This window comes from Garra rufa, chromosome 25 (genome assembly GCF_049309525.1).
Source record: "Garra rufa chromosome 25, GarRuf1.0, whole genome shotgun sequence".
NCBI lineage: Eukaryota > Metazoa > Chordata > Actinopteri > Cypriniformes > Cyprinidae > Garra > Garra rufa.
In genome coordinates, this window is record NC_133385.1 from 338,270 (window position 1) to 354,033 (window position 15,764).

Here is a 15,764-nt window from a genome sequence, read left to right on the forward strand (position 1 = left end):
CTTTTACACATATTTACACACACATTTACACATTTACGCACACATTTACACACACACATTTACACATACTTTTACACACACATTTACACATACTTTTACACACACATTTACACATACTTTTACACACACATTTACACATATTTACACACATTTACACACACATTTACACACACACACACACATTTACACACACATTTACACATATTTACACACACATTTGCACATATTTACACATTTACACACACATTTACACATACATTTACTCACACATTTACACATATTTACACACATTTACATGCACATTTACACATATTTTGTAAATGTGTGTGTAAATATGTGTACATGTATGTGTAAATATGTGTAAATGTGTGTGTAAATATGTGTAAATGTGTGTGTAAATATGTGTAAATGTGTGTGTAAATATGTGTAAATGTGTGTGTAAATATGTGAAAATGTGTCTGTAAAAATGTGTAAATGTGTGTGTAAATATGTGCAAATGTGTTTAGATGTGTGTGTGTAAATGTATGTGTAAATGTGTGTGTAAATATGTGTAAATGTGTGTGTGTAAATGTGTGTGTAAATATGTGTAAATGTGTGTGTAAATGTATGTGTAAATGTGTGTGTAAATATGTGTAAATGTGTGTAAAAGTATGTGTAAATGTGTGCAAATGTATGAGTAAATGTGTGTGTAAATGTGTAAATATGTGTAAATGTGTGTGTAAATATGTGTAAATGTGTGTGTAAATATGTGTAAATGTGTGTGTAAATATGTGTAAATGTGTGTGTAAATATGTGTAAATGTGTGTAAATATGTGAAAATGTGTCTGTAAAAATGTGTAAATGTGTGTGTAAATATGTGCAAATGTGTTTAGATGTGTGTGTGTGTGTGTGTGTGTGTGTGTGTGTGTGTGTGTGTGTATCTACCATCTTCAGTGAAAACATATAAACATTCTTGTGTAAAAGCATCTATGTTTAGGTGTTTTAATAGTAATTCCGAAATATTTTCACATTTGTCTGCAAATACACCAGATGTTGTTGTGATAAATGAGGAGCGTAGAGAGGTGCATGTTTTGGAGGTTGCATGTACCTTTGACTCTAGTATGGAGGAAGCTTTTATGGCCAAAGTCATTAAATATCAACCACTCTTAAATACTATTCTTGAGATAGGTTATCGATGTCGTCTGTTTGTCTTCATATTTGGCAGTTTAGGACATGCACATAGGCTGGTTGTAAGAGGGCTTCAACAACTTGGGATGCCCAAAAAGAGAGCTAAACGGCTAGCAAAGTTTTGTTCCTTGTCTGCTATTATAGGTAGTCACCAGATATGGCGGAGACGATGTTATTTATATCCATAATAACAAGGGGGTATGCTTAATGTTGTAAAGAACTGATGCATGACATTGCTCCACGTTTTTTCTGTACATGTATTTAATTGCATCTGTATTATTTATGTCCCTGTAAATGATTTCCTTTAAGTGGATTTAAATAAATGGGTAAAATGTGTGTGTGTGTGTGTAAATGTATGTGTAAATGTGTGTGTAAATGTGTGTGTAAATATGTGTAAATGTGTGTGTGTAAATCTATGTGTAAATGTGTGTGTAAATATGTGTAAATGTGTGTAAAAGTATGTGTAAATGTGTGCAAATGTATGAGTAAATGTGTGTGTAAATGTGTAAATATGTGTAAATGTGTGTGTAAATATGTGTAAATGTGTGTGTAAATATGTGTAAATGTGTGTGTAAATGTGTCTAAATGTGTGTAAAAGTATGTCTAAATGTGTGTAAATATGTGTAACTGTGTGTGTAAGTATGTGTAAACGTGTGTGTAAAAGTATGTGTAAATGTGTGTGTAAAAGTATGTGTAAATGTGTGCAAATGTATGAGTAAATGTGTGTGTAAATGTGTAAATATGTGTAAATGTGTGTGTAAATATGTGTAAATGTGTGTGTGTAAATGTATGTGTAAATGTGTGTGTAAATATGTGTAAATGTGTGTAAATATGTGTAAAAGTATGTGTAAATGTGTGTGTAAATATGTGTAAATGTGTGTGTAAATGTGTGTGTAAATGTGTCTGTAAAAATTTGTATATGTATGTGTAAATATGTGTAAATGTGTGTGTAAATGTGTGTGTGTAAATGTATGTGTAAAAGTATGTCTAAATGTGTGTGTAAATATGTGTAACTGTGTGTGTAAGTATGTGTAAACGTGCGTGTAAATATGTGTAAATGTGTGTGTAAATATGTGTAAAAGTGTGTGTGTAAATGTGTGTGTAAATGTGTCTGTAAAAATGTGTAAATGTACGTGTAAATATGTGTAAATGTGTGTGTAAATGTATGTGCAAACGTATGTGTAAATGTGCGTGTAAATGTATGTGTAAATGTGTGTAAATATGTGTAAAAGTGTGTGTAAATGTGTGTGTAAATGTGTGCAAATGTATGTGTAAATGTGTGTGTAAATGTATGTGTAAATGTGTGTGTAAATGTATGTGTAAATGTGTGTGTAAAAGTATATCTAAATGTGTGTGTAAGTATGTGTAAACGTGCGTGTAAATATGTGTAAATATGTGTGTAAATATGTGTAAAAGTGTGTGTGTAAATGTGTGTGTAAATGTGTCTGTAAAAATGTGTAAATGTACGTGTAAATATGTGTAAATGTGTGTGTAAATGTATGTGCAAACATATGTGTAAATGTGCGTGTAAATGTATGTGTAAATGTGTGTAAATATGTGTAAAAGTGTGTGTAAATGTGTGCAAATGAATGTGTAAATGTGTGTGTAAATGTATGTGTAAATGTGCGTGTAAATGTATGTGTAAATGTGTGTGTAAAAGTATGTCTAAATGTGTGTGTAAGTATGTGTAAACGTGCGTGTAAATATGTGTAAATGTGTGTGTAAATATGTGTAGATGTGTGTGTAAATATGTGTAAATGTGCAAAAGTGTGTGTAAATGTGTGTAAAAGTATGTCTAAATGTGTGTGTAAATATGTGTGTAAATGTGTGTGTAAATATGTGTAAATGTGTGTGTAAATATGTGTAAATGTGTGTGTAAATGTATGTGTAAATGTGTGTGTAAAACTATGTGTAAATGTGTGTAAATGTGTGTAAATAAGTGTAAAAGTATGTGTAAATGTATGTGTAAATGTGTGTGTAAATAAGTGTAAATGTATGTGTAAATGTGTGTGTAAATGTGTAAATATGTGTAAATGTGTGTGTAAAACTATGTGTAAATATGTGTAAATGTGTGTAAATAAGTGTAAAAGTATGTGTAAATGTATGTGTAAATGTGTGTGTAAATGTGTAAATATGTGTAAATGTGTGTGTAAAACTATGTGTAAATATGTGTAAATGTGTGTAAATAAGTGTAAAAGTATGTGTAAATGTATGTGTAAATGTGTGTGTAAATAAGTGTAAATGTATGTGTAAATGTGTGTGTGTAAATGTGTAAATATGTGTAAATGTGTGTGTAAATGTATGTGTAAATGTGTGTGTAAATAAGTGTAAATGTATGTGTAAATGTGTGTAAATATGTGTAAATGTGTGTGTAAATATGTGTAAATGTGTGTGTGTAAATGTGCGTGTAAATGTGTAAATGTGTGTTTAAATGTGTATAAATGTGTGTGTAAATGTGTCTGTAAATATGTGTAAATGTATGAATGTGTCTGTAAATGTGTGTAAATGTATGAATGTGTCTGTAAATGTGTGTGTAAATATGTGTAAATGTGTGTTTAAATGTGTGTAAATGTGTGTGTAAATATGTGTAAATGTGTGTTTAAATGTGTTTAAATGTGTGTGTAAATGTGTGTGTAAATGTGTTTAAATGTGTGTGTGTAAATGTGTTTAAATGTGTTTAAATGTGTGTGTGTAAATATGTGTAAATGTGTGTTTAAATGTGTGTGTAAATATGTGTAAATGTGTGTGTAAATATGTGTAAATGTGTGTAAAAGTATGTCTAAATGTGTGTATAAATATGTGTAAATGTGTGTAAAAGTATGTCTAAATGTGCGTGTAAATATGTGTAAATATGTGTAAATATGTGTAAATGTGTGTAAATGTGTGTGTAAATATGTGTAAATGTGTGTGTAAATATGTGTAAATATGTGTAAATGTGTGTGTAAATGTGTCTGTAAAAATGTGTATATGTGTAAATGTGTGTAAATGTATGTGCAAACGTATGTGTAAATGTGCGTGTAAATGTGTGTGTAAATATGTGTAAATGTATGTCTAAATGTGTGTGTAAATATGTGTAACTGTGTGTGTAAATGTGTGTAAACGTGTGTGTGTGTGTGTGTGTGTGTGTGTGTGTTTGTTTTTGTGACATATCAGGACACAAATGTGTGTAATAACATGGGTATGACATAGGTATTACAAGGAGAGGGTGACTTATGAGGACATTGCCCATGTCCCCACTTTTCAAAAGGCTTATAAATCATACAGAATACGTTTTTTTGAGAATGTAAAGATATGCACAGTCTCCTGTGAGGGCTAGGTTTAGGTGTAGGGAAGGTGTAGGGTGATAGCAAATATCGTTTGTACAGTATAAAAACCATTACGTCTATGGAATGTCCCCACAATTCACAAAAACAAACATGTGTGTGTGTGTGTGTGTGTGTGTGTGTAAATGTATGTGTAAATGTATGTGTAAATGTGTGTAAATGTGTGTGTAAATGTGTGTGCAAATATGTGTAAATGTGCAAAAGTGTGTGTAAATGTGTGTAAAAGTATGTCTAAATGTGCGTGTAAATATGTGTAAATGTGTTTAAATGTGTGTAAATGTGTAAATGTGTGTAAATGTGTGTGTAAATGTGTAAATGTGTGTGTAAATATTTGTAAATGTGTTTAAATGTGTGTGTGTAAATGTATGTGTAAATGTGTGTGTAAATGTGTAAATGTGTGTGTAAATGTGTAAATATGTGTGTAAATGTGCGTGTAAATGTGTAAATGTGTGTGTAAATATTTGTAAATGTGTTTAAATGTGTGTGTGTAAATGTATGTGTAAATGTGTAAATGTGTGTGTAAATGTGTAAATATGTGTGTAAATGTGTGTGTAAATGTGTGTGTAGATATGTGTAAATGTGTCTGTAAAAATGTATATGTATGTGTAAATGTAAGTGTAAATGTGTGTGTAAATGTATGTGTAAATGTGTGTGTAAATAAGTGTAAAAGTATGTGTAAATGTGTGTGTAAATGTGTGTGTAAATAAGTGTAAAAGTATGTGTAAATGTGTGTAAATGTGTGTGTAAATGTGTGCAAATATGTGTAAAAGTATGTGTAAAAGTATGTGTAAATAAGTGTAAAAGTATGTGTAAATGTGTGCGTAAATATGTCTAAATGTGCGTGTAAATGTGTGTGCAAATATGTGTAAATGTGCAAGTGTGTGTAAATGTGTGTAAAATGTCTAAATGTGTGTGTGTAAATGTGTGCGTTAATGTGTGTAAAAGTATGTCTAAATGTGTATGTAAATATGTGTAAATGTGTGTTTAAATGTGTTTAAATGTGTAAATATGTGTAAATGTGTCTAAATATGTGTAAATGTGTGTAAATGTGTCTAAATATGTGTAAATGTGTGTAAAAGTATGTCTAAATATGTGCAAATGTGTGTGTAAATATGTGTAAATGTATGTGTAAATATGTGTAAATGTGTGTGTAAATGTGTGTGTAAATGTATGTGTAAAAGTATGTGTAAATGTGTGTTTAAATGTGTGTAAATGTGTTTAAATGTGTGTAAATGTGTTTAAATGTGTGTAAATATGTGTAAATGTGTCTAAATATGTGTAAATGTGTGTGTAAATGTGTGTGTGTAAATGTGTGTAAAAGTATGTCTAAATGTGTGTGTAACTGTGTAAATATGTGTAAATGTGTGTGCAAATATGTGTAAATGTGCAAAAGTGTGTGTAAATGTGTGTAAAAGTATGTCTAAATGTGCGTGTAAATGTGTTTAAATGTGTGTAAATGTGTTTAAATGTGTGTAAATGTGTGTGTAAATGTGCGTGTAAATGTGTGTGTAAATGTGTTTAAATGTGTGTAAATGTGTGTGTAAATGTGTGTAAATGTGTCTGTAAAAATGTATAGGTATGTGTAAATATGTGTAAATGTGTGTGTAAATGTATGTGTAAATGTGTGCAAATATGTGTAAAAGTATGTTTAAATGTGTGTAAATGTGTGTGTAAATAAGTGTAAAAGCATGTCTAAATGTGCGTGTAAATGTGTGTGTAAATGTGTTTAAATGTGTGTAAATGTGTGTGTAAATGTGTGTAAATGTGTCTGTAAAAATGTATAGGTATGTGTAAATATGTGTAAATGTGTGTGTAAATGTATGTGTAAATGTGTGCAAATATGTGTAAAAGTATGTTTAAATGTGTGTAAATGTGTGTGTAAATAAGTGTAAAAGCATGTCTAAATGTGTGTGTAAATGTTTCTAAATGTGTGTAAATGTGTGTGTAAATGTGTGTAAATGTGTCTGTAAAAATGTATAGGTATGTGTAAATGTGTAAATGTGTGTGTAAATGTATGTGTAAATGTGTGCAAATATGTGTAAAAGTATGTTTAAATGTGTGTAAATGTGTGTGTAAATAAGTGTAAAAGCATGTCTAAATGTGTGTGTAAATGTTTCTAAATGTGTGTAAATGTGTGTGTAAATGTGTGTAAAAGTATGTGTAAATGTGTGTAAATGTGTCTAAATGTGTGTAAAAGTATGTCTAAATGTGCGTGTAAATGTGTGTAAATATGTGTAAATGTGTGTAAAAGTATGTCTAAATGTGCGTGTAAATGTGTGTAAATATGTGTAAATGTGTGTAAAAGTATGTCTAAATGTGCGTGTAAATGTGTGTAAATATGTGTAAATGTGTGTAAAAGTATGTGTAAATGTGTCTAAATGTGTGTAAAAGTATGTCTAAATGTGCGTGTAAATGTGTGCAAATATGTGTAAATGTGTTTAAATGTGTGTAAATGTGTGTGTAAAAGTATGTGTAAATGTGCGTAAATATGTCTAAATGTGCGTGTAAATGTGTGTAAATATGTGTAAATATGTGTAAATGTGTGTAAATGTGTCTGTAAAAATGTGTATGTGTGTAAATGTATGTGCAAACGTATGTGTAAATGTGCGTGTAAATGTGTGTGTAAATATGTGTAAATGTATGTCTAAATGTGTGTGTAAATATGTGTAACTGTGTGTGTAAATATGTGTAAACGTGTGTGTAAATGTGTGTGTGTGTGTGTGTGTGTGTAAATGTATGTGTAAATGTATGTGTAAATGTGTGTAAATGTGTGTGTAAATGTGTGTAAATGTGTGTGTAAATGTGCAAAAGTGTGTGTAAATGTGTGTAAAAGTATGTCTAAATGTGCGTGTAAATATGTGTAAATGTGTTTAAATGTGTGTAAATGTGTAAATGTGTGTAAATGTGTGTGTAAATGTGTAAATGTGTGTGTAAATATGTGTAAATGTGCAAAAGTGTGTGTAAATGTGTGTAAAAGTATGTCTAAATGTGCGTGTAAATATGTGTAAATGTGTTTAAATGTGTGTAAATGTGTAAATGTGTGTAAATGTGTGTGTAAATGTGTAAATGTGTGTGTAAATATGTGTAAATGTGCAAAAGTGTGTGTAAATGTGTGTAAAAGTATGTCTAAATGTGCGTGTAAATATGTGTAAATGTGTTTAAATGTGTGTAAATGTGTAAATGTGTGTAAATGTGTGTGTAAATGTGTAAATGTGTGTGCAAATATGTGTAAATGTGCAAAAGTGTGTGTAAATGTGTGTAAAAGTATGTCTAAATGTGCGTGTAAATATGTGTAAATGTGTTTAAATGTGTGTAAATGTGTAAATGTGTGTAAATGTGTGTGTAAATGTGTAAATGTGTGTGTAAATATTTGTAAATGTGTTTAAATGTGTGTGTGTAAATGTATGTGTAAATGTGTAAATGTGTGTGTAAATGTGTAAATATGTGTGTAAATGTGCGTGTAAATGTGTAAATGTGTGTGTAAATATTTGTAAATGTGTTTAAATGTGTGTGTGTAAATGTATGTGTAAATGTGTAAATGTGTGTGTAAATGTGTAAATATGTGTGTAAATGTGTGTGTAAATGTGTGTGTAGATATGTGTAAATGTGTCTGTAAAAATGTATATGTATGTGTAAATGTAAGTGTAAATGTGTGTGTGTAAATGTATGTGTAAATGTGTGTGTAAATAAGTGTAAAAGTATGTGTAAATGTGTGTGTAAATGTGTGTGTAAATAAGTGTAAAAGTATGTGTAAATGTGTGTAAATGTGTGTGTAAATGTGTGCAAATATGTGTAAAAGTATGTGTAAATGTGTGTGTAAATAAGTGTAAAAGTATGTGTAAATGTGTGCGTAAATATGTCTAAATGTGCGTGTAAATGTGTGTGCAAATATGTGTAAATGTGCAAGTGTGTGTAAATGTGTGTAAAATGTCTAAATGTGTGTGTGTAAATGTGTGCGTAAATGTGTGTAAAAGTATGTCTAAATGTGTATGTAAATATGTGTAAATGTGTGTTTAAATGTGTTTAAATGTGTAAATATGTGTAAATGTGTGTGTAAATAAGTGTAAAAGTATGTGTAAATGTGTGCGTAAATATGTCTAAATGTGCGTGTAAATGTGTGTGCAAATATGTGTAAATGTGCAAGTGTGTGTAAATGTGTGTAAAATGTCTAAATGTGTGTGTGTGTAAATGTGTAAATATGTGTGTAAATGTGTGTGTAAATGTGTGTGTAGATATGTGTAAATGTGTCTGTAAAAATGTGTAGGATTACAAATTTAAGAAATGTTGATCATATGTTCTGACATTGCATCACAGATAAATCTAAAGTGAAGTATATTCTATTTAGCTTCTAAAGGTACAGATGATGACATTCTAAGAAGATCAAATCAGGCAGCCCAGGTGTCTGAGACATTAACCTTTTGTTCTCAAGCTACAGCGATGCCTTTGTCTCTATGATAATGTGAAGGTATGGGCAATACTGTCAGACTGATTGGATTAGCACCTATGCCTTTGAATGACACTGTTATGATAATGAGATCAGGGCTGGGGAACTCTGGTAACGGGCTGATTCCTGTACTGCATTTGCATGCTTTGTTTAGATTGACTCCACCTCTATGTAATCCTCCCCCTGGAAATATATTTAAACTGTATTGTATCTGACATTAGTCAGACGACTTTTGATGACTGCAGCGAACGAACAGCTAGGATCTCAATAAAGAGAAACTTATGCTTCAAAGATATCCAAACGTCTCCTGGTCTCTGAGAAAAGTTCACAACAGTTTTGGGTGCCGTGACCCGGATAGAGTTCCAGCTTCTTCACCTGAATCCAGATTGGAACAGCAAGCTCAACAGAACATCTGCTTTCAAGACTGCATCTTTTGGAATCCAGAGCGAAACTTCCAGCTGAACAAAGATTTCCATGAATCTTCCTTTACAACCAAGGGTTGGTGAGTGCTACTCTATCCAAAAGAACTGCTAAAGACCAGTACATATAGTTATCCTCTGCGCCGTCAGAGAAGAGTTAACAGACAGCTGTAGGGTTTAGTTAACTAAGTTATCCTCTAAAGGTGTTCTTTTAGAGATGAAAAGTTACCCTCTGTTAATTCAGGGAAGTTTAGCATTACGTGCTAAAGTTGTTTATCCTCTGTTCACTCAGGGAAGATTAACATTACGTGTTAATATTTGTTATCCTCTGTTTATTCAGGGAAGGTTAACTACAGCTATTACAGTTTAGTTAACTAAGTTACCCTCTAAAGTTGTTCTTTTAGAGAAGAGTTGTTTATCCTCTGTTCACCCAAGGAAGTTTAGCATTACGTGCTAATATCTGTTATCCTCTGTTTTAAGCAGGGAAGTTTAGCATTAAAGTGCTAAAATTTGTTATCCTCTGTTTTGGCAGAGAAGTTTAGCATTAAGTGCTAGTAGTTTGTGTTGTCCTCTGTTAATTGTTATCCTCTGTTTTGGCAGAGAAGTTTAGCATTAAGTGCTAGTAGTTTGTGTTGTCCTCTGTTAATTCAGGGAAGGTTAACAATAGTTGATCTGTGTTAACAAGCGTACCCTCTGTTGATCAGAGAAGTTTTAGTGTTGTGATTGCGTGGTAGCAAGGAAACTCGCAAAATGGTTAGAAAGAATGCTAGGCTAATTCCAACCACAGAGAAAGGTGGACTAGCTACGCCATTATGGACAGACGATGAGTTTAAATCATTGTTAGGAGAGCATATGGACTCAATAGTGACTGAGTCAGTAAAATTTGATTTGACAAAGAAATTTGGTATTGATCCAGATAAAGTTTGGTCAATTGAAGAATGCAAAAAGGTACTCGGAACATGTATCCGAAAGAAAAACCTAAAAGGCATTATCTGCTGCCACAGAGAATTTACACTATCGTTAGCACAAGAACAGGCTCAGTGTATCACTAAGTTGAAAGAACAAAACCAACAGCTGCACAATAGATTGTCCCGTTTCACTAAAAAGGTGGGCTATAACCAGGCCTCAACCAAAAGTGATTCAAAAGACCAACAGTCAGATGAAAGCTATCCTGACTTACAGTCTTCATGTAGACCAGAAGACAGCGGCAATACTGTAACAATGGAGAAAGATGCAGTGAATTCAGTGAAGGTATGTGGTGCTAGGAGAAGAACTCAGGGAATTGAGAAAATTGAAGGTATTTCTCCAAACTCTTCTGTTGTCTCAGTACAAATGGTTGCCAAAGCGCTAAGACCTAAAGACATAGAGAGATTGTCCCAGAGCTTACCTTCAGCACGCACACATTTTTCAGAATTTAGAAGAACAATGAACAGCAAAATGCGTCTTTATGACATGTCGTTAGCAGAAGTCACACAGCTGATTTCACAAATTCTAACTGAATCTGAATTCAACAGTTTTGAGTCTGCTGTTACTTCTGAACTACAACATGCCAGTAAAGGCGATTTGAGAGAAGGGGTTTTAAAAATTCTAAAGAATATCATAGGACCCAAAACAGACTGGTCCAGAATCACTAACTGTGTGCAAAAGAAGGATGAAACTGTAAGTGAGTACACTGAAAGGTTTTGTCAGTCAGCTGCAGCATACAGTGGAATAGCTGACACTCCAGAGAAGGTGCTAGATGATAAAGGACCACTAGCTCGTACATGGTTTGATGGCCTTTTAATTGAATATAGAAATGCACTGCCTTTCTTAGATCTCACATGGTCCAATAGAACCCTGCAAAGCAACTTGGACAGGTTAGCTATTTGGGAAAGAAACTCTGATGTTAAAGCCAGAGTAAAGATTGCAGCAGCTTCCTTTAAGTTGAAAACAGAGAACCGACAGGAAAGTAAATGTCCTAAGAGAGAGGGTAGTTGTCATTACTGCGGTAAACCTGGACACTTGATGAAAGAATGCAGGAAAAACAAAAAATACGTAAAAGAAATGAACAATGTTAATCAGCTTTTACACAGTCTGCTAGCAATGCTAAAACAGCACCTCCCCACTACACCAAACTCACTGGGCAGCTTGCTGAGGTGCTAACCGTTAAGGCTGTGAATTCTTAATTACCCCAGTAATCTACAACAAAGATGAAAGACTCTTTGTTAACAGAACAAAGGGAAGTTATGATGTCTACCAGGACTGATGTTTAATTAGAGGACTGAAATGTAGTGATTGCATTGTTTTGGAAATACATGTATTTTTGTTCTGCATTAGGAACTTATGTCTCACACTATACAGTGTGCACAACACTTAAAGGGACAGATTAGGACACACAAACCAGTGAGGAGCCCAGGAAAGAACCGAAGTGCAATAAGCCTCGGGGGCCAATCCTGCGGTGAACATTTCCTGATAGGTTTTTCCCCTTTAGTACTTTTAATCCCCACCTCACTGGTCTATAGGTGTCAAATTAAGATTAGGTTAAGAAAAAAAAACACTATACGATCACTAGAATTTTAATGTAATAAATAAAACCACTATACGATCAACAGAAGTCTAAAAATGTCTATGCATGAATACTGCTGGTCTGCTGTTTCTTTGTTTTCTTGTGTTTCAGGTGTGTATGCCAATTCTTCTTCATAAGAGAAACCCTGGTGTGAAGCATCACTTCAGACATCGATGAACAAGCTTCATGAGGACAAAGAGTCATCTGAGTGAATCTACGTGGGAAACGGACTACAGAAAACAGACAGCTTCACAGCTATTCAGGCGCCATAGACTTCAAGACTTCCACTCTTACGCTACATGATTTTCTGTGACATCATGTAGTTTGTACGACATTTCACCATCCCTTGTCGTATGTGTCAACAGTTATGGTTCTGAAAAGAACTATTACACCTACGTAAATCTAGGACAAGACACAGAATAATGTTATATGTGCCTGTAACTTTTACAAGTTACATGACTGCAAGATGGGGCTTATGTTAACCAACATAGGCTACAGAATGGACTTATGGATGTTTTAATTTGTTTTATGTGAGAGTTATTAGAACTCTCAAAGAGGGGATTGTAGGATTACAAATTTAAGAAATGTTGATCCTATGTTCTGACATTGCATCACAGATAAATCTAAAGTGAAGTATATTCTATTTAGCTTCTAAAGGTACAGATGATGACATTCTAAGAAGATCAAATCAGGCAGCCCAGGTGTCTGAGACATTAACCTTTTGTTCTCAAGCTACAGCGATGCCTTTGTCTCTATGATAATGTGAAGGTATGGGCAATACTGTCAGACTGATTGGATTAGCACCTATGCCTTTGAATGACACTGTTATGATAATGAGATCAGGGCTGGGGAACTCTGGTAACGGGCTGATTCCTGTACTGCATTTGCATGCTTTGTTTAGATTGACTCCACCTCTATGTAATCCTCCCCCTGGAAATATATTTAAACTGTATTGTATCTGACATTAGTCAGACGACTTTTGATGACTGCAGCGAACGAACAGCTAGGATCTCAATAAAGAGAAACTTATGCTTCAAAGATATCCAAACGTCTCCTGGTCTCTGAGAAAAGTTCACAACAAATGTATATGTATGTGTAAATGTAAGTGTAAATGTGTGTGTAAATGTATGTGTAAATGTGTGTGTAAATAAGTGTAAAAGTATGTGTAAATGTGTGTGTAAATGTGTGTGTAAATAAGTGTAAAAGTATGTGTAAATGTGTGTAAATGTGTGTGTAAATGTGTGCAAATATGTGTAAAAGTATGTGTAAATGTGTGTGTAAATAAGTGTAAAAGTATGTGTAAATGTGTGCGTAAATATGTCTAAATGTGCGTGTAAATGTGTGTGCAAATATGTGTAAATGTGCAAGTGTGTGTAAATGTGTGTAAAATGTCTAAATGTGTGTGTGTAAATGTGTAAATATGTGTGTAAATGTGTGTGTAAATGTGTGTGTAGATATGTGTAAATGTGTCTGTAAAAATTTATATGTATGTGTAAATGTAAGTGTAAATGTGTGTGTAAATGTATGTGTAAATGTGTGTGTAAATAAGTGTAAAAGTATGTGTAAATGTGTGTGTAAATGTGTGTGTAAATAAGTGTAAAAGTATGTGTAAATGTGTGTAAATGTGTGTGTAAATGTGTGCAAATATGTGTAAAAGTATGTGTAAATGTGTGTGTAAATAAGTGTAAAAGTATGTGTAAATGTGTGCGTAAATATGTCTAAATGTGCGTGTAAATGTGTGTGCAAATATGTGTAAATGTGCAAGTGTGTGTAAATGTGTGTAAAATGTCTAAATGTGTGTGTGTAAATGTGTAAATATGTGTGTAAATGTGTGTGTAAATGTGTGTGTAGATATGTGTAAATGTGTCTGTAAAAATGTATATGTATGTGTAAATGTAAGTGTAAATGTGTGTGTAAATGTATGTGTAAATGTGTGTGTAAATAAGTGTAAAAGTATGTGTAAATGTGTGTGTAAATGTGTGTGTAAATAAGTGTAAAAGTATGTGTAAATGTGTGTAAATGTGTGTGTAAATGTGTGCAAATATGTGTAAAAGTATGTGTAAATGTGTGTGTAAATAAGTGTAAAAGTATGTGTAAATGTGTGCGTAAATATGTCTAAATGTGCGTGTAAATGTGTGTGCAAATATGTGTAAATGTGCAAGTGTGTGTAAATGTGTGTAAAATGTCTAAATGTGTGTGTAAATGTGTAAATATGTGTGTAAATGTGTGTGTAAATGTGTGTGTAGATATGTGTAAATGTGTCTGTAAAAATGTATATGTATGTGTAAATGTAAGTGTAAATGTGTGTGTAAATGTGTGTGTAAATGTGTGTAAATATGTGTAAAAGTATGTGTAAATGTGTGTGTAAATAAGTGTAAAAGTATGTGTAAATGTGTGCGTAAATATGTCTAAATGTGCGTGTAAATGTGTGTGCAAATATGTGTAAATGTGCAAGTGTGTGTAAATGTGTGTAAAATGTCTAAATGTGTGTGTGTAAATGTGTGCGTAAATGTGTGTAAAAGTATGTCTAAATGTGTATGTAAATATGTGTAAATGTGTGTGTAAATGTGTCTAAATATGTGTAAATGTGTGTAAAAGTATGTCTAAATATGTGCAAATGTGTGTGTAAATATGTGTAAATGTATGTGTAAATATGTGTAAATGTGTGTTTAAATGTGTGTAAATGTGTTTAAATGTGTGTAAATGTGTTTAAATGTGTGTAAATATGTGTAAATGTGTCTAAATATGTGTAAATGTGTGTGTAAATGTGTGTAAAAGTATGTCTAAATGTGTGTGTAACTGTGTAAATATGTGTAAATGTGTGTGCAAATGTGTAAATGTGCAAAAGTGTGTGTAAATGTGTGTAAAAGTATGTCTAAATGTGCGTGTAAATGTGTTTAAATGTGTGTAAATGTGTTTAAATGTGTGTAAATGTGTGTGTAAATGTGTTTAAATGTGTCTGTAAAAATGTATAGGTATGTGTAAATATGTGTAAATGTGTGTGTGTAAATGTATGTGTAAATGTGTGCAAATATGTGTAAAAGTATGTTTAAATGTGTGTAAATGTGTGTGTAAATAAGTGTAAAAGCATGTCTAAATGTGTGTAAATGTTTCTAAATGTGTGTAAATGTGTGTGTAAATGTGTGTAAATGTGTCTGTAAAAATGTATAGGTATGTGTAAATGTGTGTGTAAATGTATGTGTAAATGTGTGCAAATATGTGTAAAAGTATGTTTAAATGTGTGTGTAAATAAGTGTAAAAGCATGTCTAAATGTGTGTGTAAATGTTTCTAAATGTGTGTAAATGTGTCTAAATGTGTGTAAAAGTATGTCTAAATGTGCGTGTAAATGTGTGCAAATATGTGTAAATGTGTTTAAATGTGTGTGTAAAAGTATGTGTAAATGTGCGTAAATATGTCTAAATGTGCGTGTAAATGTGTGTAAATATGTGTAAATGTGTGTAAATGTGTCTGTAAAAATGTGTATGTGTGTAAATGTATGTGCAAACATATGTGTAAATGTGCGTGTAAATGTGTGTGTAAATATGTGTAACTGTGTGTGTAAATATGCGTAAATGTGTGTAAATATGTGTAAATGTGTCTGTAAATATGTGCAATGTGTGTGTAAATGTGCGTATGAGATTCTCAAGCTTCACCGTTTATAGCATACTGTTAAGTTTTTTCTAAGTATTTGAAGTATTTGTCAATAGAAATATCAGAATGACAGATGTGAGTCTGATCTGGTCTGGTCTGTGCAGGTTGTGGTTCTGCGGCGTCTCGTCGGGAGTCTCTCGTCTCAGGATCTCAGAGGAGCAGGAGTTCAGACGCTGCCGGATCTCGTCGTCTCCTTCACAAACATGAGGACGCA

The 15,764-nt window shown here is 32.5% G+C and overlaps 1 protein-coding gene across 1 annotated transcript in view; it reads left to right on the forward strand.

Annotated features, from left to right (window-relative positions):
• lipcb (lipase, hepatic b) overlaps nucleotides 1-15,757 on the forward strand; it is a 24,113-nt gene extending 8,356 nt beyond the window's left edge. The window contains exon 5 of the mRNA XM_073832382.1: nucleotides 15,655-15,757. Within this exon, the coding sequence (XP_073688483.1) occupies nucleotides 15,655-15,757 (103 nt within the window). The remainder of the gene's footprint in view (nucleotides 1-15,654) is intronic.
• Nucleotides 15,758-15,764: the final 7 nt, after the last annotated feature.